The 23,033-nt window shown below is 32.0% G+C and overlaps 1 protein-coding gene and 1 pseudogene across 11 annotated transcripts in view; both read right to left on the bottom strand.

The window, feature by feature from the left end:
- LOC110026697 (exportin-7-A) overlaps window positions 1–5,731 on the bottom strand; it is a 63,114-nt gene extending 57,383 nt beyond the window's left edge. For 2 of the 11 annotated variants that reach the window (XM_020727755.1, XM_020727754.1), the window contains exons 1-2: window positions 5,467–5,731; window positions 104–741 (exon numbers count right to left, since the gene is read on the bottom strand). In XM_020727755.1, coding sequence (XP_020583414.1) covers window positions 104–344 — 241 coding nt within the window. In that variant the 5' untranslated portion in view covers window positions 345–741; window positions 5,467–5,731. Of the gene's footprint in view, window positions 1–103; window positions 742–5,284 lie in introns of all 11 variants that reach the window. The other 9 variants (XM_020727745.1, XM_020727747.1, XM_020727748.1 and 6 more) reach the window with 9 other exon arrangements.
- LOC110026656 overlaps window positions 658–23,033 on the bottom strand; it is a 25,226-nt pseudogene continuing 2,850 nt past the window's right edge.

The raw sequence follows: 23,033 nt of genomic DNA, 5'->3' as shown, positions 1-23,033 counted from the left end.
ATATTTTAACAAGATAATAATAAGAAAATCCCCGTTGTTGTTAAATGAGAAAAGCAACTGTGCATATACATAGACACATTTATGACCAGAACAAGAATATTACGGATATCAAGTCGCAGCTGCAAAGAAAGGCTGTGGTCTGTAACTTGCTTCAAAAGGCTTGAACTAGCCAACATCAAAGCATAAGGAGTCAATGCATTGTCCAGTATGTATTGACACTGTGAAATGTATTCAGCATTCATAGAAAAACATTTCAAAGTGGTTTCTGCATGTGCTCGTTCAGCTGAATCCTGAGAATTATAAAGCCTTTCACACAAGGCTTCGAGTTGAGCTAAGCCCTCCATTTCAAAGTAAAAGTTGCCAAATTTTCAGTTGAGGAATACTCGGGGATTAATCACGTCAGCTGATTCTTGGCTCCAAAGTTATGGAATTTAAATCTACAAATTGCCCATATATTGCTGCCACAAAGTCAGTCACAAGGTGCAAAGTGCAAACATAACATTATCTTGTTTCACATGAAAAAATAGTAACATTAGAACAAGTTAAGAGGTGAAATACATGTTTTTACCAATGGTGGTTGCAATGTATACATATATACAGCATGATAGATCTTAACAAAAGTTTCCCAAGATACACAATGACAAAGGAAGCCAAAACCTAAACAGAAATAAAAGGCAAAAGCCACATGAAGCAGCTCATCCAGAAATGTCCGACAACAGCCAGTTGACAAGAAGTATAATCCTGCAAACAGAAAACATAAATTGAGAAATAGGAAATTGACAAATATTGAAGAAAAGGGGAAAAATCCATTGCTTCAAGGCAAGACTGAATGTTTCAAGGATAGAACTAAGGAGCTCGTCAAAGAGATCAAAAACTAAGCCCAAAGCATGATAGTCAAAATACAATCAACATATTGTTAAAATAGTTTGATATAGGTTGCAATCAAGCACAAAATAAAATTCAATAAATGGAATTAAGAAAACTGGATGGCAAAAAGGTAAGAATTATATATATATATATCAAACAGGACGATCTTGAGAAACAAAAAATTTTTATAAAAAGGAGGACAGCAAAACTAATTGGAGAAAAGTACGCAATTTATAAATAGAAGACTAGTAAACAGCAGCATTAGTAAAGAATATCCGAACCAAAAATAAGTGAAATCCACACTATTCCATCAAAAGATGATCCGTAATGTTAATTATATGAAAAAAAAAATAAGAGATGGCATAAATTATCTTCACTGATATAGCCTCAATACATGGGAATAATGGGGATTTGAATCATGCCACTACTTGAGGCCTCTCAAAATTATACTTTTATTAAATAACAACAAAATTACCAAGTTTAATATGCAGTAAGGAATAGTATCTGGCATAAAAATGATTGAATGAAAAAATCGTGGGTGCTTTGATATAGTTTCATGCTATTAGCTTTAAATATATTAAAGGAAAAAAAAATGGCTAAGAAATATAAATCCAAATCATCGCCATTAATAGCCTAAACCCCAAGTATTTGGGACTGCTTTCATTAATCCTTATTTTCCGAATGTTTCTGTTTGGTGATGTCAAAAGAGAAAAGCCTATTCTTCAAAAATCATTTTGAACAGCTTCTATCCATGTAACCTTTTAACCCTTCTTAGTCCAATGAACTATTTTTGTACCTCATATGCTAGCATACAAATGACCATTCAATGTACAAAATGTTCAAACCACATAAATCTATTTTCATTTACCTTAAATTCTGTAAATGTGATTACATTAATTCACTTATACAATCATTACTAAATTAATCCTTCGTAGTTTTTTTAAGCATCCATTTAGCATTCTTATTTATGCCAACGCTCAACACTGAAATCGTGACAATACTTAAGGCCTTCTAAATAAGAACTTTCAGTATATAACAGATCCATTATCCAAGTATCAAATACGGTAAAAAATGATGTGGATTAAAAATAATAGAATAACAAAATAGTGGATGCTTCTTCATAGTTCCATGTTTTAGCTTTAAACAAGAAAAAAAGTGGGGAATGAAGGCAGAGAAGTTTCGAATCATCATCCATAGCAGCAGACTTAACCCAATTATTTGAGGTCATCTTCATGAATCATCATTTTCTATTAGTTCCCACTAAATGTTACATGAGTAGCTAACAAATTCCTTGCAAAACAGTTTGAACAACTCATATCCATATAACTAATTTGATGTACTCTTATGTTAGCACATTCTCTAATATTCACTGTAAATGTCCAAACCACCTAAATCATAATTTAATTATCTTGCATTCAATACTAATTTACAAATATAAGTATTCCTTGATTTATCAACTCTAGTTTTTACATATCCATCTTTATATTCTCACTTATGACACAATCAACTTAAATATCAAAGACATTTTTATTGCGCAACATTAACAAAGTACATAACTTTAATAAAGGCAATTTACCTTTGACATGTTTTTGGATGATATGTAACAAATCAATTTTCATTGCACTCAATCATAAACTTTCTTTAAATCATAAAAAATCATATGAAGATCAATGATTTGCTCTCTATGTGTCCCCATTAATTGCCTTAAAAAAATGCTTCCATAATTCTTTTCAGAAAAGAAACCAAATTGTTTCTCCACAATTCAATGTTTTTTAGAAGCCTACGCTCCATACCCTCTATCATAGCTTCATATAGGATTCATACATCTGATTCCATTATACATGCCACAATCTTGAACATTATTTTAATCAAAAATATTGGTACCAAAATGTTTATGCTATAGTTATTTGGAATCATCTTAGCTCTCAAAATTCTATTGAAAAGATTTGTAACTAAATCATGGTGAAATCCCCAACAACTCTCCAAATATCAATATTAAAATTCAGCCTTAATACATCTTCTTGAGAGCTAACTCCATTTCATTTTTCTAGATCAATCTATAATGCATTTTATTATATTATTCATCATGCACTCTCAAAATAATTTTCCTTAGTTCTCTCATTTAATAATTTTTTAAATTAATATTTCATCTTTCTTTGATAACTTCATCTTTAACCAAAATAATGTTATCTTCACTTCAGACGCATCAAACTTAAAAAACATCTCGAGATCTCTTATCTCTTACCTTAATACATATATCAAATCATAAAAAGCATTTTCTATACTCATTACACTCCGTGTGATTTCAAACCTTCTTATGGTCATTATAAGCCTCAATGCTATTCAATGCTTGCCACATTTTAAACGCATATTTCTTTTGCTTATTAAGATCTCTTATCACTACAAAAATCGCCTTGTAATCTTTGCAAAAATTATTATTTTATTCTAAGAAGAAACATATTTGACGCTAACTTTAGCTAATTCATCTTTTTTGATGGGAGGAAAACATTTTCATGATAAAAAATAAATAAATAATAATTACATTTTTGGATTAAAAAATAAAAATTAACTTACAAATCTATACATACATAGATATATATATAGATATACAAATTTTTGTAGATATATATATATATATATATATATATATATATTATGTAGATATACACATATATGTAGATATACATACATAGATATACATATGTAGATATATAAATAATATATATAGATATATCTATGTACACATATATGTAGATATATACATATATGTAGATATACATAGATATACATATGTAGTCATATATAGGTAGATATACATACATAGATATATATAGGTAGATATATATAGGTAGATATATATATATATATATATATATATATATACATAGATAGATAGATAGATAGATAGTAAGATATGGAAAGCAACCATATGCTACCAAACTCAATTTCTTTAGTATTACTCATAGAAAAAAACTAGTTTGCAGAATCAACAGAAACCAGAGCATAGGCAACCAATTACAGCGGCCAAGAAAGAATAATTTTTTTTTAACTCAACCAAAATTACAATAGAACAAATGCAATGTCATATTGATGCGTTCCAGCCCGAAACCCCTCTTCATGAAATGAGAGTTCCATCAAACAAATCTGTAATAATTATACACGTCTGTGAATCAAATATGAAGGTTGAAAGGGAGGCTTAAAACAATTAAATCTACCATACAAGCACTGTTATTGCTAGAACAGGTACTAAACTCGGAAGCCTAACTCAAAATGTCTAAGGATGTTGGTTCATTCGGGGTGGAGCAAAAATTAAGTCGCCAATCCAACAATAAGATGGAAGCCCTTATTGCAATTTTCCTAGTTCACTACACGTTTAAATTCATGGAATGTGCAAACCAATGAGTCTATTTTCACATTGTTACATTTAACCTCTCAATTCACAAAATTAACATTTTTATTGATGTGTTTGAGCAATAACTTTTCACTACAAAAACTGCATAGTATTGCATTCAAAAATTACTACGACCATTAACTTAACATAAGAAAGATGCAGGGGTTAACATTAGCAAACGCTAATGTGAACTCCATAATGAACCATGAAACCACTTTTGTTTACTCTTTCGAATTTCATTTGTGCAAAGTAATGGATATTAAACTACACACATGATTGAGAAACTGACTCGAATTGCGAATAAACACAAGTGAATATCATCACCCCTATAAAAAAAGGTCGGATGAACGTCAAAAAAAGGTCGGATAATATCTAAAGCAATCGAGCTCAAAACTTTTGAAAACTGAGCCCAAGGGAGTAAGTTCAAGTTTAAAATCAATGATAGATTATTAAAGGAAACCGTGTCATTTTTATGTTCATTCTATTTCAAGAGCAAATTCCTCTGCAGCGGCTAGCATTAATTGATACTATTTTTCACATCAATAAATAAAATGAAACTAGACTAAATGTCAATTAATGAAGAAATCGATTCTAGTATCCCTATTATGGAAGTCTTGGTGGATATAAATGTTTGAGAAAGCGGAAAGTTCCAAATATTTGCAGCTGACGCCATTTTTCTACGCTCTCCGACAACTGATCGACCTCAGCCTTCTCCTAGATCATAAATCATTTATTCCTCGCTTCATTCATCCCCTTATATTACATCTCCTGAACACCGTTATACCCCTAAAGTTCACGCACCAACAACCGATGCTCTAAAAAGAAACCCATCAAGGTCAACCCAGACAAATCCCCAAAGCACTCCCAAGCTGGCATACATTCCAAAAAAACCCATTACACACCTCCGCTACCACTTCCCCAACAACCATAAATCCAATAAGCCCAGACAAACCATCCGCGCCAAACTCCTAACTAGCACAAAATCAAGAAAAAGCGAAGAAGCCGGTAGGGTTCCGAATCCACCACCTCATACTGCACAATATCCGAACCACGCAAACTCCGCCGCCCATTAACTTCCATCAAGCTTCATTTCTCCGCAGAACCGTCGCGACAACAGAAACCGCAAAAGTGCGACATCACAGAGAAGCGATCGCACGTAATTATCACGAATTCGAGGCTGCGCTCGAATTATTAGAGAGAAGAAATACCTTCGAATCGCAGTCTCTATCTCACCACCAACAATCTTCTCCACCGCCTAATCTTTGTTCTTCTCTCTCTCTCCTTCGCTCAATTCTTTCAATCTGACTCGATTTCCCCTTTCTTGCCTCACACGAACGAACCTCGTGACCGAATTGTCGTAAATTTATGTCGCTTAGATTACGTAAATAATATGAAGTTTGCGGGTAATTTTGTTCTTCCGGTGGCGACTTCCTCTTAGGGTTTCGGACACGCATCCGGAGAAATCGGGGCCGTCCATTTCGTCGACTTTTGATACGGGGCAGCGTTAAGCAATTGCTTTGCGCCAGTGAGCAAAAGAAAATGAACACGCATTGGAAGCACGATCGCACCCCCGAAATAAAAAATTAATTAATTGATTACTTAATTACCTAGCAAAATGAATATAAATAGTTTTTTTAATTTCAATTTATAATAATTAATTGTTCGACTGTGTTTTGATTCAATTGAAAAAAATTATATATTTCATTTATTTAAAAATATTACATATATATGTATATATATATATATATATAAAGTTCAAATAACAACAATTTTTGTGATTTTCTGGTTCTATGATTTTTATTGCACGAAAAATGTAGAGATTTGAATTGAATATCCTGTATTTATTTTTCTAATTAATTTAAACAAGTCAATTTCGAGTCAAATACAATAAAAATATGTGAATTGATCTGAACACAAACACATTGAATTAATTTCAAACAAACCAAACACGAACCAAATCTTATCTACTCAAGCTCGGCTCATTTGTGGCCCTACGTGTCACTCAATTTTTAGGTATTTACATGTCTGACATTTAATCTTTAATATTTATATTTAGAACACTCAATATTAAAATTTATATTTGAAAAAGCATATTCATATTTTTTATATAATATCAAATATATTAGCAATACATTCATAAATATAACAATTTAAATGTCAGATATGTAAATAAATATATAATATGGGGTATGTTTGTAAATATAAAATATATATTAATTTCTTGTGGAGAGGAGCGAAGAAGAGAAAACAAAATTAGAGGGCAGGGGTAGAACCAGGTTATGTTTAGGGTGGACAATTGCCCGATGAAAATTATAATTTCTCTATATAAATAATAATATTTAATATTTTTTCTTATATAATTTAGACAATTAAATAATTTTTTGTTATTAAACATTTAAAATCAGTGTTGCATCTAGGGGTGTAAACGAACCGAACACGAACGAACAAAGCTTGTGTTCGTGTTCAGTTCGTTTAAAATTTAGTTTGTTTGAAATAAGCTCGTGTTCGTTTCTTAACGAACAGTCTCATGAATAAGCTTAGAGAATGTTAACTATTTATCTAGCGTGCTCGGGAATTCATTAGAGTGCTAACTAAGATCAGTACAACATAAATAATTAATTCATTATTAAATATATTAAATGGTAGTTAGGGTTGTCAATTTGACTCGTTGTTTGTGAACAGCTCGTGTTCGGCTCGTTAACCAGCTCGTGTTTGGTTCTTTCGTTAAGCCTAACTAGCCAAACACGACCAAATTTTTAAGCTCGAAATGTAAACGAGCCGAACACGAACAACTGTTTGTTCGCTTGTGTTCGGCTCCAAATGGCTCGAAAAAAAAATTATATAATTGTTTATATAATAATATATTACATATATTATTTATATAATAATATATTATATATATTTATCCGAACAATTCTTATGTGTTTATATATTTGGCACTAAAACTTTAATTTTTTACATTTATACCAATTATCTATATTCAAAATTATGTATTTTTATTTTTTGAAGGTTTAGAAATAATAATACATATAAAGCATATAAAGCATCCAATTCTTTTGTATATACTTATCTCATACCCAAATTTTGATTTTTACATCCTAAACACCCTAACCTATATATAAAAGGTAGATTACACTATTTCCACATTTTCATACATAGGAAAAGGTACTTAAGGGTAAAAATTAAAGTTTTTTTGTAGTCACCGATGGTCGTTGGTGGTTGATGTTGGCCGATGGCGATAAACGATGACAAGGATGATGTGTGAATTGGCTTCTTCTGAAAGCCTCAAGTTCTCTCTCTAACCCTTTTTCATGTGAGAGGTGGTGTTTTATTTATAGTGTTTTGAGTGCAATTAATACAGAAATATGAATCATTTTGATCGAACAGCTCGGAGAGCAACCCTTGATCAGATGACATTTGATAGACATTTGAGTGTCTTAACGATGTCGGAATTGAGCAATCTTCAGAATTGAGCAATCTTAGGCTCATTAGATTTGTCTTTTCGATATGCTCGATTCGACTATAAACTCGCTAAATTTGACATTCGTTTGTCCTTTAAACTACCTCTGGCGCTAAATTTGACATTCGTTTGACCTTTAAAATACCTCTGGAAATCCTCCAATATTGGTTTAATGATTTGATCTGGGCTTGATTTGACTCGGATTGGATTGACTTTCATATCATTAGGTCCGTCTCATCGAGCCGATCAATTTGACTATAAGTTTGCTGAAATCGGAGCTCCAGATGACTCTTAATCGAAGTTTGAATTTATCTTGTTCAAAAAATTGCACCGAGATTTGTGTCGGATGATGAAAATTTGTTTGTGGCATATCAATATTATATATATTTATGTCTAAGTTTAAATCATAACACCTCATGTGGCAATGTGGTTAGTGTATTTTTTTTTTATATATTTGATCTAGATTCAAATCTCACACTTTATATCTATTTTTCTCAATTTTAGTTTAACGAGTCTATTTAGAGTCGAACACGTGTCAAACACAAACACAAATATTTAAATCGAGTCAAACACAAACACATTGTTCACGAGCAAATTTCGAACACGAGCCGATTTCAAACACGAGCTATTTCGAACGAGCCGAACACGAGTCCAGCCCGAGCTCGGCTCCGCTAGGTGCAATTCTACTTCATTTTAATATGCCGGGTTTTTGCTAAAACGTGAAGGGGTATTTGCATACATTCCACACAATTCTTCTCTATTTACACATCTAAAACCTAAAATGTCATATTTACATGCATAATATTTCCTTAGCATTCCAACAATAATATCATTATTACATACTTGGGGCATTTACAAATACCAATCAATTCTTATGTGTTAATATATCAACCACCCAAACTCCAACTTCTATATAAAGCTCATATCATTCCTATATTTATTTATTTATCATCCCCAATATTACCTTATTTTACTTCTTATATAAAGCAAACCTATGAAAAATAAAAAACAAAATAAAAATAAATCAAATCCAAATAAGATTAAAACAAAAAAAAAAGCATTTCCAATTGAAATTAAAATTTTCCATATTGAAAATAGGAAAAAAAAATTATCGGTGTTGTTCAGATGTGCGGACGACAGCGTGAATTTGATCATGTCGCTATGCACATTGTAGTGGTCGAAGCCACAGGTCTCCGGACATTATATCTTCTCTGGTTATCTTATAATTTATCAAGACATAAAGTCTTGGTCAACAGAAAATATTTTATAGGTTCAAATAATTGATTTGCTATTGAATGATGACTTTCAAACTAACTTAGAAAACTTTCTTTTTCATCAATACACACATTTTACATATTTTATTTTAAATTTTAATTATTATCGAAAGAAAAGCATATAATTCTGTGAGGAGTAAAGAGCCAGAATAATCAGCTCAGTATTTATATGCGGTCATTTTAATTTTAAAGTTTATAAAAATATTAATTAACTCTCAAAATTTGTTAATATTATGTAAATTATATATTTAAAACTTTGAGGATTAAATTGATATTTTTACTCAAAGCTAAAATCACCTCAACAAATATTTTGACACTTTTAGTTTAACATGAAAATTAAGCTAATTAAAAAAAAAGAAATAAACAAAAAAAAAAAATTGCATTAATGCCAAAAAATTCTCTCTCACCTGAAATTTTATTTAGAAAGGACAACTAATTTCTTAATTACATGTGAAGGTATCAAAGGTTTTGTCTTTTTGAGGACAAAAGACTTCACGACATAGAAATTCACATATTTAATATTTATTTTAAAACATTTTAAATCTTGATAAACGTTGTACTTTTATCTGAATTTTTTAATAAAAAATGATCCATGATACTGACTCTATATATATATATATATATATATATATATAATTAGTATTTGACAGAGCCCCAAATACTGATTCTCATACGCTAGGCATCATGATGAGAACCAACGTCGTGTGCCTAAATATTCGAGAACCCAACGCCACTAGAGATCGAACCAGTGACCTAATGGACTTATAATAAACTCCGCCAACTAACAGGCCACAGCTTGTGGCATATATATATATAAAGATATACATACAATAATCGATGCATAAAATAAAAGATTTTGCAAGCCACTATGAGGAGGCAGAACTGGCAATGGTTACCTAGTGTGGCTCCTGATTACGTTTTTCTTACTTCTCTTAAGCAAGTTCTTTTTGTGCATACATCATGTGAATGTAATAGGGCCACTCATTATTGTGCCCCTATCTTACTATGGTTTCTTACTTCTCCTAATCAAGTTCTTTTTGTGCATACATCATGTGAATGTAATAGGACCACTTATTATTGATATTATTATGGAAGATATCTGAGGTATTGATATATTTATCATTATTGAATCTTATATGATAATCTTATATATATATAAAAGAAAATATTGTTTTTGCCCCTATCTTCAAATTCTTCTAATTTAATTTAATTTTTTTATTAATATTTAATTTTAATATTCTTATGTTTAAAAAATTATGAATTAAAAATGAATTAGTCATATGTAATCATGTATGATTTCAACTCTTAATTACAAAATTTAACATTAATCGGCATCTTTTAACTCCAATTTTTGTCACCACACAATAAAACTGACATCTAAATCACCAAATTTTTTATCCTCGCACAACCTTTGCTCCCTTTATCATGTATGAAAAACTTAGTAAATAACATTAAATATAATATAATAAGCTATCAATAGACAATCTAATAAGTATGCATTGGTCATAATAAAGCATCATTGGCATAAGAACTACAATGTATCATTGGGATGAACTTTCAATTGCGTATAATAAGGAATGCATTGATTGAAATGCAAAGATAATTAGTGGTTTTAAACACAAGATGAATTCATAAGTTATCATGGTTCCTTCTTATCAAGCTACAGCCAATTTATACACATATCACATAATTGTTATATATTTGCATATCTAACATACAAAATTTTATATTTACATATATAATATTTCAAATGTAATTACATATGCATGAAAATGTGAATTTCATTTTTGAATCAAAAAATTAGTATTAGTCATAATTTTGATGCAATGAAGAAAAAACTGAATGTTATAAAAGCTAAATAATAAGGTTTAGATAAAGATAAGAAATTTGAGCTATGCATGTTAATCCTCATATATTTTTTTGTGCTTGTTTTTATTGCCCTAACTATGGCTCTATTGTTATCTTCTTATCCCTTAAAATTATTCTGTGAAATTCATGAATCCTGTAGGGTCCGTTTGGGGCAGCTTATTTGGTGCGGTGACATTTTAAAAACGCACCTAGCCTGTTTGGGTAAACTGTGTTTTGTTAGCTTATGTGTTTTCAAAACGCTGAAAACAGTGCTTCACATCGCACCTATCTAGGTGCAGTGACAGCTTTCTGACAGCGGTATGACTTTTCTAAAAAAATAAAAAATTGTAATAGCCACCGCACCTAGCTTATCAGTAGATTATTTTTAATCAGCTTATCAGCAGATTAGCCAATAGGCTGCAGCTGCCCCAAACAGACACCCTTAATTAACAAAATAATTTACACATAAAACTTAGTGTTAATATTACAGCACTACTACTATTTTTTAAAAGTGAAATACCCATTTTCATACATAGTCTTAAGACACCAAAGTGCAATGTATATAAATATCAAATTTTAGGTGAGAGAGAAGTAAATACATAAGATTTGTGTACTAGGAATGTATATTTCCCATAAAATTTTCCTTCATTTCATGGCTTCCAAATGTGTAAAAAAAAAAATCATGATGTAATTTGAACCATATTCAAACATTATTCAAAACTTATTTTGAATCAATATTGTCTTGATTAAACATTAAAAAAAAATACTCGGTTGATATTTTGATGTGAAATAAAATTTTAGAAATATTTCTCTAAGAAAATAAATAATAAAAATATATTTTTTTCAATTCCTGCTATTACGATCATATAAAGTTAAATGTTATGTGCTCCTTGTGAGGAAAAGAAAAAAAAAATCACATTCTAACTTTTAAATTAAATATAATACAAATAATTACAAAATATGTCATTGTCTCCGAATTTGTTCTGTGAGAAGTATATATTTACTTTCTCGCAATATAACTCTCTATGAGAAGCTGAAAAAAAAGAAAAATTATAACATACTGATCATCCGCATAAGCAGATGTATTTCGAGCGTTTTAAATATACTCTAAATACACCCCATCCTCACGTACAATATATAATAAATACTATAAAAAAAAGGAATGAAATGTAAGAAGCACGTATGATAAATTTGAATCAAATAATCAAAGATACAAAAAAGATTATAAAAAATTAAAGACATTAACACATATTTTTCTCCTATATAAATTTTTTTTATATTTTTTTAATAAAAATTTCTTTTATTTTTTTTTTCAATTGCCTTCAGCGATACAAATCGTATAAGAAAAAGTTTTGGAAACAATTTTTTCCCAATAAATTCACATGAACAAATAACAAAACACTCAAATCATACTCAACTAGTATATACATATAAGTACTTCAACTCTTCTAATGCCGCTCGTCGTGGCTCTTTAATTAGCATCTACGAAGTTAGTTCTAGGTTCCCTGGGGTCAAGGGTTTGAGCCCGCTTGAGTACATCTGTCGTTTAGCGCGGGATCGGATTGTTAGACACATGAGGATAATTGAGGTCTCGTATCATAGCCTCCGACTATTCTTAAGAAAAAAGAAAAAAAGTACTTCAACTCTTTTTCAAGATACTACATCACCATGCTTCAAAACATTCTACTTAAATATACTAGCAACGATTAAATCTCAAAAGCAAAATATGTTCTAGGGACAATTAGATATCATCATACTTAAACAATATATAATGCTACATTACACTTGTTTTCTTCTAACTCACATATACACTCATATGTGTTGTGTTTTGAACCCAGGACTTTATAATTATTGACATACCTCTCAATCACTAATTTTATATTTTGCATGTAAATAACAAAAATGATAGGACTCAATATCACACTGACCCTGCTGCTGAGGCCTTAGCTTGCTTTTTTGGTTTCCTTCGCCATTTCTTTCTTCGCTTACTTTGGTGTAATCTAATAATGGGAAAAGTAGCATTTTGATTTAATTTCACTGCATCTCGGCCAAAGTTTTCCTGAGGCCATTAATGATCTTCCAAAACCACAACAAGTTCATAATAGCAAGAGCAGATGGCGCCAAAAATATTAGGAGATGACTAGCAATATGCAGCTGCACCACCTGTTCGGATCATGAAGTATTTCAGCACAAGTTATTTCATATGAAAGAGTTATGGAAGCTTTACATACCACTCGATTCCTATGTATTTGCATATCTACATACCAACTTACCTCTCACTAATTGACATTAGAAAAAATTAAGAAGATATCAAGTTGGCGAGCCGATACATACATGGAATCTCCATTTGTGCGAGGGGTTTTGATAATGAAATGATGCTTTTTAGAGAGTTTTTCCAGCAAGAACTAAGATGATGATTATGTTTTAATATGTGTGGTTATGATATCAAATGAATGATAGGAGATGAATGAATATCCGGAATATGACCATGTGCTATTTACTATTCAAATATTGATTGATCATTAATGTGACAAAATGATAGAGTAATTTATGTGCAATTATTGATGTTATTTTATGCCATAATTGAATCACTACATAACAAAAATGATTACATTATTATAATTCCTACATGTATTATGAATCTGCAAACAATCTTTTATCATTGTGATTGGCAACTCAAACATGAGATTTCTACAATTATATGAACATGTCAATATTGATTTAGTCGTGATGTAGCATAACATGATAAGTTTACACAACTCGTGACACTCACAACTATCAGTTCTTTATCTTTACAACATTATTGCTACATAGGAATTACAAAAATTTATTGACATGAGATCAATTATTTCCCCATATTTGCTCTATAAAGTTGTGTAGGAATAGTGCATATTGCTACATCAATAGCCTTCTTCAAAGAATTATGTTCACCATTAAATATACCTACATTTGAATTTTTTTTTATTTGGCAAAATTAAAAGTTTTGCAAAGCAACAACAGTAGTTCGAGCAGAGTCTTTACCAAGTTGTCCATATGGATGTAATGAGAGAGATGTATTTGGAAATCTTAAAGGTAATTATATATGTGTTGTGGAAGATTCTTTTGCAGATGTTGATGGCTTTGTATATGTATTTGATGTGGATAAATTATGAAATAATAATGCTGACAATGGACTGTGTTCTTGATGTGGTGATGATCTTATAAATTTCAATCTTTTAAGTACCACAGACGATGAATATTGTACATCAGGTGGGTTTGATAGAATTGTTATCAAAGCAATAATTTTGATGACTGGGGATAGTGATGAAAGTGATTATCACAAGCCATAATTTCATTCCTTACATGAGCAACTAGAATGAGTAAAGTGAGAGATCAACTAAAGTTTGACTTCATAACTATGCAAATACTTGTGCGTTCAAACAATGACATCAATTAAAACCCATCTATACAAGTACGGTAGGCCAAAATGAAAACCGGCAGAGTAATGATGCCACAACTCAAGGTAAACAATAAACTGCGAAGTTTTAGATATGAGGAGGGGTGCCTTTGCTTGCTTCAATTAGTCCATGATCTAAGAGTGCATGGCTTCTCATGATTTCAATGTTGTTGGAATCACCACAACTAGAAAATTATTTCACTTACAAATTTAAAAATTTAAGGAGTCAGTATGGTCAACTAATTTTCACATGTCATCAATTTATGCTTCAAGTGCTTAGAAATTTCATAATATTGCTTGGAAAATTGTGCTCAATCAAACAATTTTTTCTTAATCACATCAAGAAACTTCTCTAACAACCTTCAGTTCACCTAAAATCATAAATATAACCGAAGCCAATCGAGCTTCTTCTTACCAGCCAGGCAAAGAACTTAACTCCATTAACAAGGTAGGCCCTGGATCTTTTCATTCTAGCAGTGTCAAGGAACCTTGACAAAAACAAGGAGAAAGGGGTAAGTCAATGAACGAGGCGAGAACATTCAAAACTCGACTACATCCCTAATCAAATATACAATATTACCATCGTATTTAGATGTCAGGAGTCGTAGTCTCAGAAATCAGGACCATGAAAGTGTACAACTGTCCTTCACAGAACAACATGGTGTAAGATAAAGCACATAATGAATTGCAAAAAGGATCCCAATTAAAGATTGTATAATATTCATAAATTCGTAAATTCTTCAAGTTGGACGGGGAAAATAGAAGAGTTATAATATAAACCTTGCATATTCCAATCCACCAAGAGATGGATATAAACAAAATATAATTGCAATATGCAATATTTGAGGTAAAATAATCAACAGAAACCTGATGATACTTCAATCATTAGATATAAAGGATGATCAAGTTGAACTTCATAGAAGATAGAAAAAAATTATGGTATAACACAAGAAAATATGTAAAATTACCCCTAATGTACAAGTGAATAGATTTGAGCATCTAAACAAATAAGTCCATCGGCATTGTCATTAGAGAAGAGGTTAGAGAAGAGAACGAAGTATACTAACATAAAGGTAATGAAAATGGCATGGACGCTAGACATTCCCCTACATAAATGCTTCATATATTGTAAATAAGCCATAATTATGGATATTTAAAAGAGTTATTTTTGATAAGATGTTCTCTTTCACCTGTTGTTCCACTCGAGTCGTTGGATCTTTGTAAGAGAATTATAACCCTTGAAATAGAGAGAACTCAAGAACCGGGTTAGATCATATGCCTAAGAGAGCAGGACGATGATTAATACCAGAATAAGTGTGAATTAAAAGATAAACAAAAACATTGATAACTAGACAAAAATATGAACAAAACCAATAAAGTTCAGTCTTTTCTAAATTTCAGCAGCCTCATAAATTGCAGTGGTTCTGCGAATTTGGGCCTTCTACTTTGGTTTATGGAATTTGTTATTAAAAAAAAATGAGAAGTTAATCAACTTAGTTGGTTGGTTGAGATCATCGTGGGCGCAGCAGAAGCATAGTGGCCCAACCCACATTGATGCAGGTGTAATTCCCAGGTATATTTTATCCTAAGGGGCTGGATATTCGCCAAGGTGGAGATTTGTTATGGTATGACTCATATACCATTAGAGACAAACGCTAGAATGAAGCGGAGCAGAGTGGAGCGAAGCGGAAGAATCTATCCAAATCGGGAAATTACATTATGTGGGTTGGGTGTGTTGGGTCAACGCCCCGCTATACGGTACATGAGTAATTTGGTAAATATATTTTGTACTGTAGGGTTTACTCTAGGATTATAAATAGACTTGTTTGTAATTCTAGGTCTTTGAGAGAGTTAAATCTTGTATCTGTAATCTCATTTCTGAACAGTGAAAGAAACTCGCCGCTCTGCTCCCGAGGACGTAGACATCTTTGCCGAATCTCGTTTAATCTCTGTGTTCTTCTGGATTTGTGTCGTTACTGTTTTTCTTCGTCCTATTTTTTCTCAACATAATTATTTTAGGACAGCTTTGTGATTTTCATTATCCATTCATTCCTCTTAAGCTTCAAATTAGGTGTTGAATTTGAACCTACTTCAAATAAATCCATTTGGACAATTTTCATTCTTAATCCCTCAACACTACCTTTACCTATTTATCTTATAAATGCATTTTTACCTTTCATTGTACATGTCCAAAACAGCAATAAGTCTATTTTGTACTAACTTAAATTTTTTTTTAGAACTTGACGTAAAATTTTATTTTAAAATATACTTAATATAATTTATCAATTATTTATTTTTTTCAATTATTTGCAATGTTAAGAAATACAGGACAACATTCACTTCAACAATTAATATCTACAAACACTAGATGAACATAATATAAGTATACGGGTGTGTGTGTGTTATATGATTACAATACATTGCATATTTCTCATTAATAAAGAAAAAGATAAATTTATGATATAACTAAGGGTCTGTTTGGAGCAGTTGTAGTTGTTTGAAAAAAGAACTGTGAAACACAAAAAATAGTTATGCAAAACACAAAAAATGCGGTGCGGTGCCAAACAACCACCACGCCATTGCCCCAAACTTACCCTAAATAACACAATCCATCAAACTCAAAAAGAAAATCACAATTCAACTTTCAACACTTTCTATTTATGATCTATTGAAGTCTAATATTCTTTTCAAAGAAGAGCTTGTTGGAGAATGAGCTATCAAGATTGTGTCAAGTCCATAGGTTGCTCAAGTAACAATCTTACAAAAAACAAGCTCTTCTACTCAACATAAGGCTAAGAACCTACCTACAACCTACAACCTACAACCCCCCAATAATCTTTTAAAAAAACAAAGTCGCCTATCACACCCTATGCAGGCCCAACAACTCGAATGGTTTGAATGAGTAATAGAGGCCACATAAAAGGATAAATAAGCAACTTAATAACTTGTACTACATTAAATAGCCACCAAAAAGCAAATGGCAATCAAAGCTAATCTTAAAACAGTTAATGAAAAAAGAGAAACTATTTTCCAAGGTACTAATCATTTACTCTAAAAACCTCAAAAATTGTCCAAGGCACTAAATATTCATTCTAAAAACTAAAAAACTGCTAGAATTTGCAGTAAGAATGATCAAGCAGGAGCAAAAGCATAGCTAGAATCCTCTAAAGGCACTGATTTTCTCCTTTTCTGAATTTTCCATTTAATTCTAAGACATTATCTCTTACTTTATTGTTATAAATTTCCTCTACATAATAATAAATAATTTTCCTTTTATATACTCTAAAAAAAATTGAAATTAAGGGATAAGAATTATCCTCAATTTTTCTTTGATTTTTATCACTGTTAATATTCTATTTTATTCACTGACTTTCAATTTTTTTTATTATCTATATGTTGTACTAATTATTTTCTTTAGTGTAAGCTAGTCTATTATGAACTTATCATAACAGCGGTGGGGTTGTCAAAACGGCTCGTTGTTCGCGAACAGCTCGTGTTTGGCCCGTTCGCTAAGTTAACAAGATGAACACGAACAAATATTTGTTCGTTCGTGTTCGGCTCGTTTTGGCTTGAAATACTACTAATCAATTATATATATATATCTTTGATAAGTAGTATTTTTTAAAAATAAGGCTACAAAGATTTATACAAAGATTTATAATCAATTAAAATTATTAATTAAGAAAATAGAATAAAAATTATTAAATTAAATTCAAATAATGTTTTAAATCTTGCTCCAATTCTTAACATCTTATGACTATGTGATTAGGGTTGTCAAAATGACTCTTTGTTCGTGAACGGCTCGTGTTTGCCTTGTTAAGCAAACGAGCCGAACACGAACACGCTTTTTGAGCTCGAAATATAAACGAGTCGAACACAAGTTGAGCCTGGGCTTGCTCGTGTTCGGCTCGTTTACACTTCTAAACATCGGTATGTCACGGACAAATAGTCCCAAATCGGCTAGGTGTAGTGCCGAAAAGCAGTATTTAAGTCCTGGGTTGCCCACCTCTCATAAGGGCTCTTTTGGGAGGTGACAAGTGGTATCAGAGCAGATTACTGTCTGTCAGATGTGTGGACTCTCCATGGTCCAGTGGGACCCTTGGTAGTGCCGATCCGTGACGAGGGTGTCACGTGCTTGGGCGGAGGAGAATGTCATGGACAAATAGTCCCACATCGGCTAGGTGTAGAGCCGAAAAACAGGATTTAAGTCCTGGGCATGGGCTAAGTGAGCGCTAACTCTTAAGTCTTAACTCAACCTAAGAACAAGTGAGTAAACTCAATTTAAAAAAATGATATAAAATACATTTAAAATGTATTTATTAAATTCATTGAATTAATTTCAAATTTTAAAAAAAATTATGAATCATCTCTCTTATTTAAAGAAAATCATACATTTTCTTTTTCTTTTCTTTTATTATAACAATTATAAATTATATATCTCTTAATTACAAAAAATATATATATTTCTTTTTTTTTATCATTTTATTATAACAATTATTTGAATATAACTCATTTCCTTTCTTTTAGGTTTGAAAATGACTATTTTTTTTCTTAGCCTAATTATACGTACTGACCACTTGAAACTTACTATTTACAAACAATCACTTTCTTTCATCCATTTTTTAATATCTCGCTTGAATATTAAAATTCATGTTATAACCCTAACCCGCATCTATCTTTTTCTTATCAAACTCTCAATAGTTTGATCGTTGAACACGTAAATACATCATTTTGTTGGTTCAATAAAATCACACGGAGATTGATTTGTAAATATAATTATTGTAGATGATCTATATGTAATTAACCTTTTTTAATTACCCTTTTTTAAATGCAAGCCTATATGATAGAAGAAAGAAAAACAATGAGAAAATGCACAAGAAAAGAGAGTAAGAAAATGACCACCATTACCGTTGGTAAAAGAATCCTCTCCATTTCTCCAACTACCTTTTGTTTCTTAAAACCAAAGCCAAAATTAAGCCGCAAGTTTCAATTAACATTAGTCATAAAAACTAAAATGGCTTCATAATTAAGGGTTATATTTCTTTATTTTTCATATTTAATGGAAGGGAAATAATAGTAATATGACAATTTTAAATATATACTACACAATGCTTAGTGCCAAAAATCTATATATTAAAATGTGTATTTCACATTTAGAGGGCTTAATAATAATGATATTTTAAATGTGATGTTAAGAGAATGAGTCTTATACAAGTGAATATAAATTTTTGATAGGTAAATTTGTAAGAATTTACTACATATATGCAAATACCCTTAATAATAATAAAGAAAATTTACGTGCATGCTGCACAATTGTTATGCATTTACGCATCTAATGCCCAAAGTTTGATGTTTAAAATTGTTGTAGTTCGACATCATAAACTTATGCATGAAAATGTAAATTTTGCTTTTAAAAGGATAGTGAAGGTGAATTTTTGATGTAATGTTGAAGATGTTGGGGGAGCAAAGTGAAGAAAACTTACGAAAACCTGTTCTAGAGATCCAAAACAAAACCTTGAGCATAAACACACGATAAAAAAAAGAGACAAAAAACACAAACACAAATTTGAAGCAGAAAAACAACAGAACGTGGAAAAGTCATGGAGCCTCACCGTACGAAGAAATCAACTTTGAATAAGAATTATACAAATTACACAATGCTCAAGAATGCAACACTTTGGAACACTTTGACATACTCATCCTCTAATTTGCACAAGAGAAAACTTGAAATCCAATTTTACACCTGTCGACATAAATGACACAATAAGTGGGAACTTCTCCAAAATGAGGCATCGGGACATCAAGGCATTGTGATATGGTTTTGTGGCTTTCCAACGGGTGCTATGGCACTCCAATGAGTGTGAGATGTTGCAGTGTCGTGCTCTTGGTGATTTAATTTGGACTGGGTGCTGATGGTTTCGTCGTTGGGGCATTATGACGCTCCCTTCCGGGTGTTGGAGCGTTGTGTTCTCAGGTACTGAACCAACACCAGACTCAGTGAGGCTGCCTTTTGGGTGCTTGGGCACTCTGTACATTAAAAAAAATTATAGGGACCAGGCTTGATTGGCAAAACTGATGATTTTGATTGGCCAATTGATTGATACAATCAGACTTCACATAAGGGATGTCCATGCAAATACAAATAGCATAAAAATTGTGTGGTATGTATGAAAATGCCTAATAAGTGAAACATCCTTAAAAAGGGCACCTAATTTCTTTTAAAAAATTAGTATTTATGCTCTAGTGATAATGACAATTTCCATATTACAATGACATAATAATCAACCATTTATATGTCAAGCGAGCATACGATGCTCGCACTGCACATGGAGCTCATGCAGTCCCCAAAGCTGGTCAACCCCAATTTCATGGCAACACATACTTATTTTATGATTCTACGATGTCACATTTACTTATTTAATTTCCATGTTATTTTACTGGCACATTTACGTATATGCCACTCAAATCTTATGTTTTTACCTAACTATTTTAATTAAAAAAAAAAAGGAAAGACAACATTCTACACACACACACACTCAAATATAATTTTATTTGGAATTTATGTACATACCACACATTACTCAAGTAAAGTGTATTTACATGAGTAACATTTATGAAGTGTGTCAGAAGATTCACAATGATATAATAATTAATTATCGTCTTAGCATGACATAAAGTCTAACGCACACTTAGAAAATTAACGAGAAGAAAAAAACAGGAAGAAATACCTCGATTTTTATTTGGAAAATCTTGAAAAGGAAAAAAATCACTGGATTTGGCCATTTGAAATAATCCATTATCAATTGTGAGTACACATTTTCACTTCTCTTCTGGATTAAAAAATATGAACTTACAAAGAAGATCATTATAAATATATAGAGTCAACTATTGATAATAAAAGTAATATGGTCGTTGTGATTGTAGTTCTCGGTGATAACATGCAGCAACGGTTGTAGGCAGTTGCTATGGACGCAGTAGTCTTTCGTGAATGTTGCAGACGACTATAGTTAGAAGCCATGATGCTAGTTGACCGTGTGGGCCATAGATGGTTGCTTCAGCAGACCATAGAAGCCGTAGTAGAAAGTTGCAGGAGCTAAGTCACATAGGTTGTAGCTGTCTACATAGGCCGTAATGGTAAGTTGTGATAACATTCGCACATCGCAAGGGTTGGAGTCAAAAGTTGCACGAGTTGTGAGTCACATAGATTGAGGTTGGTCAGATGTGTTGTAGTGGTGAGTTGTGGTGACGTCTGTAGGTCGTAGGAGCCAGATTCAAGAGCTGAATGAGATGTAGAACATGTAAGTTGTTGTTGGCCGTATATGCCATAGTGTTGGGGTTGTGATGACGAACATAAGCCGCAAATGATGGAGTGAGGAGTTGCATGAGCTATAATCCACTTAGGTTGTAGTTGTTTACACATGTCGTGGTGGTGAACTGTGATGACGTTTAGAGACTGTAGGGGTCGGGGTTGGAAGTTGCACGACCTATGAACCATATAAGCCCATACTTCACATAAATCGTAGTGGTGGGTTTTGATGACTTTTGTAAGCCGCAGAGGCTGGAGTTGGAAGAGTTGCACAAGATTTGAGCCACTTAGGTCGTAATTGGTCGCGTAGACCATAGCGGTGAGCTGTGATGACGTTTATATGTACATGGACCAGAGTTGGGTGATTCACAAGTTGCGTGCCATGTAGGTTATAATTGGTCACATTGATCGCAGTGGTGGGCTATGATGACATCTATAGGTCGTAGAAACCCAAGTTTGGTGTTGCAGGAGCTGTGAGTCATGTAGATCATAGTTGATCACACAAATCGTAGTGAGGAGCTATAATGAGAGAGTTTTAGGAGTTAAGAGAATATCAATATTGTTACATTGTATTTGAGGATGTATTGTTACACCATTTTAAATGCAGAATCTAAGTTGGAATCCAACTCCTCTTTCAAGCTTCAACATTCTTCTGGCTCCAAATGTAGGTCCTCCTTCAAGTGGGGCTAAAACTCTATTTATAAAGTTTAGGTTGCAAATAAGGAGGGAATTTTGACCACTTTGATCAGACACACCGAAGAGTTCCCTCGATTGAACAACATGCGATAAGCATTTAAGTGTCTTAATGATGTCGACATTGAGCGATATTAGGCTCGATAGATTGGTTGAGACACTCAATTTGAATATAGGCTTGTCAGTTTAAGAGTTTTACCTGCCAATTTTGCCTGGAAAACTTTTAATAGTTGTTTATTGGTGTGATTTACGCTTGTTTGACTCGAATTAGACCAATTTTAGTACCGTTGGGTCTATCTCTTCGAGCTAGTTAGTTTGATTATAAGTTTTTTTGCAATCAGAGTTTTAAATGACTCTTGATCAACATGAACTTTTTTTGTTCAAAAAATTACCTTGAGAACTGTGTCTTGTCTCGTGATTTATGTCAGATGATGAAAATTTTTTTATGGCGTATCAATTTGCATTTTATCTTTTATATTTATATCACTATTTTTATTTTTAAAATATGAAATACATCATTTCTTTCATAAATACAATTGTGTGTGTGCATGCACGGATGCACTTTTGTGTGTGTTTTTGTGGTTTATGTGTTTGTGTGTGTGTGTATGTAGGGGTGTAAACGAGCCGACCAAGAGCGAGCCATGCTCAGCTCGTGTTCGGCTCGTTTATATTTTAAGCTCAAAAAGTGTGTTCGCGTTCGACTCGTTTGCTTAAGGAGTCGAACACGAGCTGTTCACGAACAAAGAGTCATTTTAACA

Source organism: Phalaenopsis equestris, unplaced genomic scaffold (assembly GCF_001263595.1).
Source record: "Phalaenopsis equestris unplaced genomic scaffold, ASM126359v1 Scaffold000392, whole genome shotgun sequence".
Lineage (NCBI taxonomy): Eukaryota > Viridiplantae > Streptophyta > Magnoliopsida > Asparagales > Orchidaceae > Phalaenopsis > Phalaenopsis equestris.
Note: the sequence above shows the minus strand (reverse complement) of the source record. Positions and strands in the feature narration are given on the sequence as shown.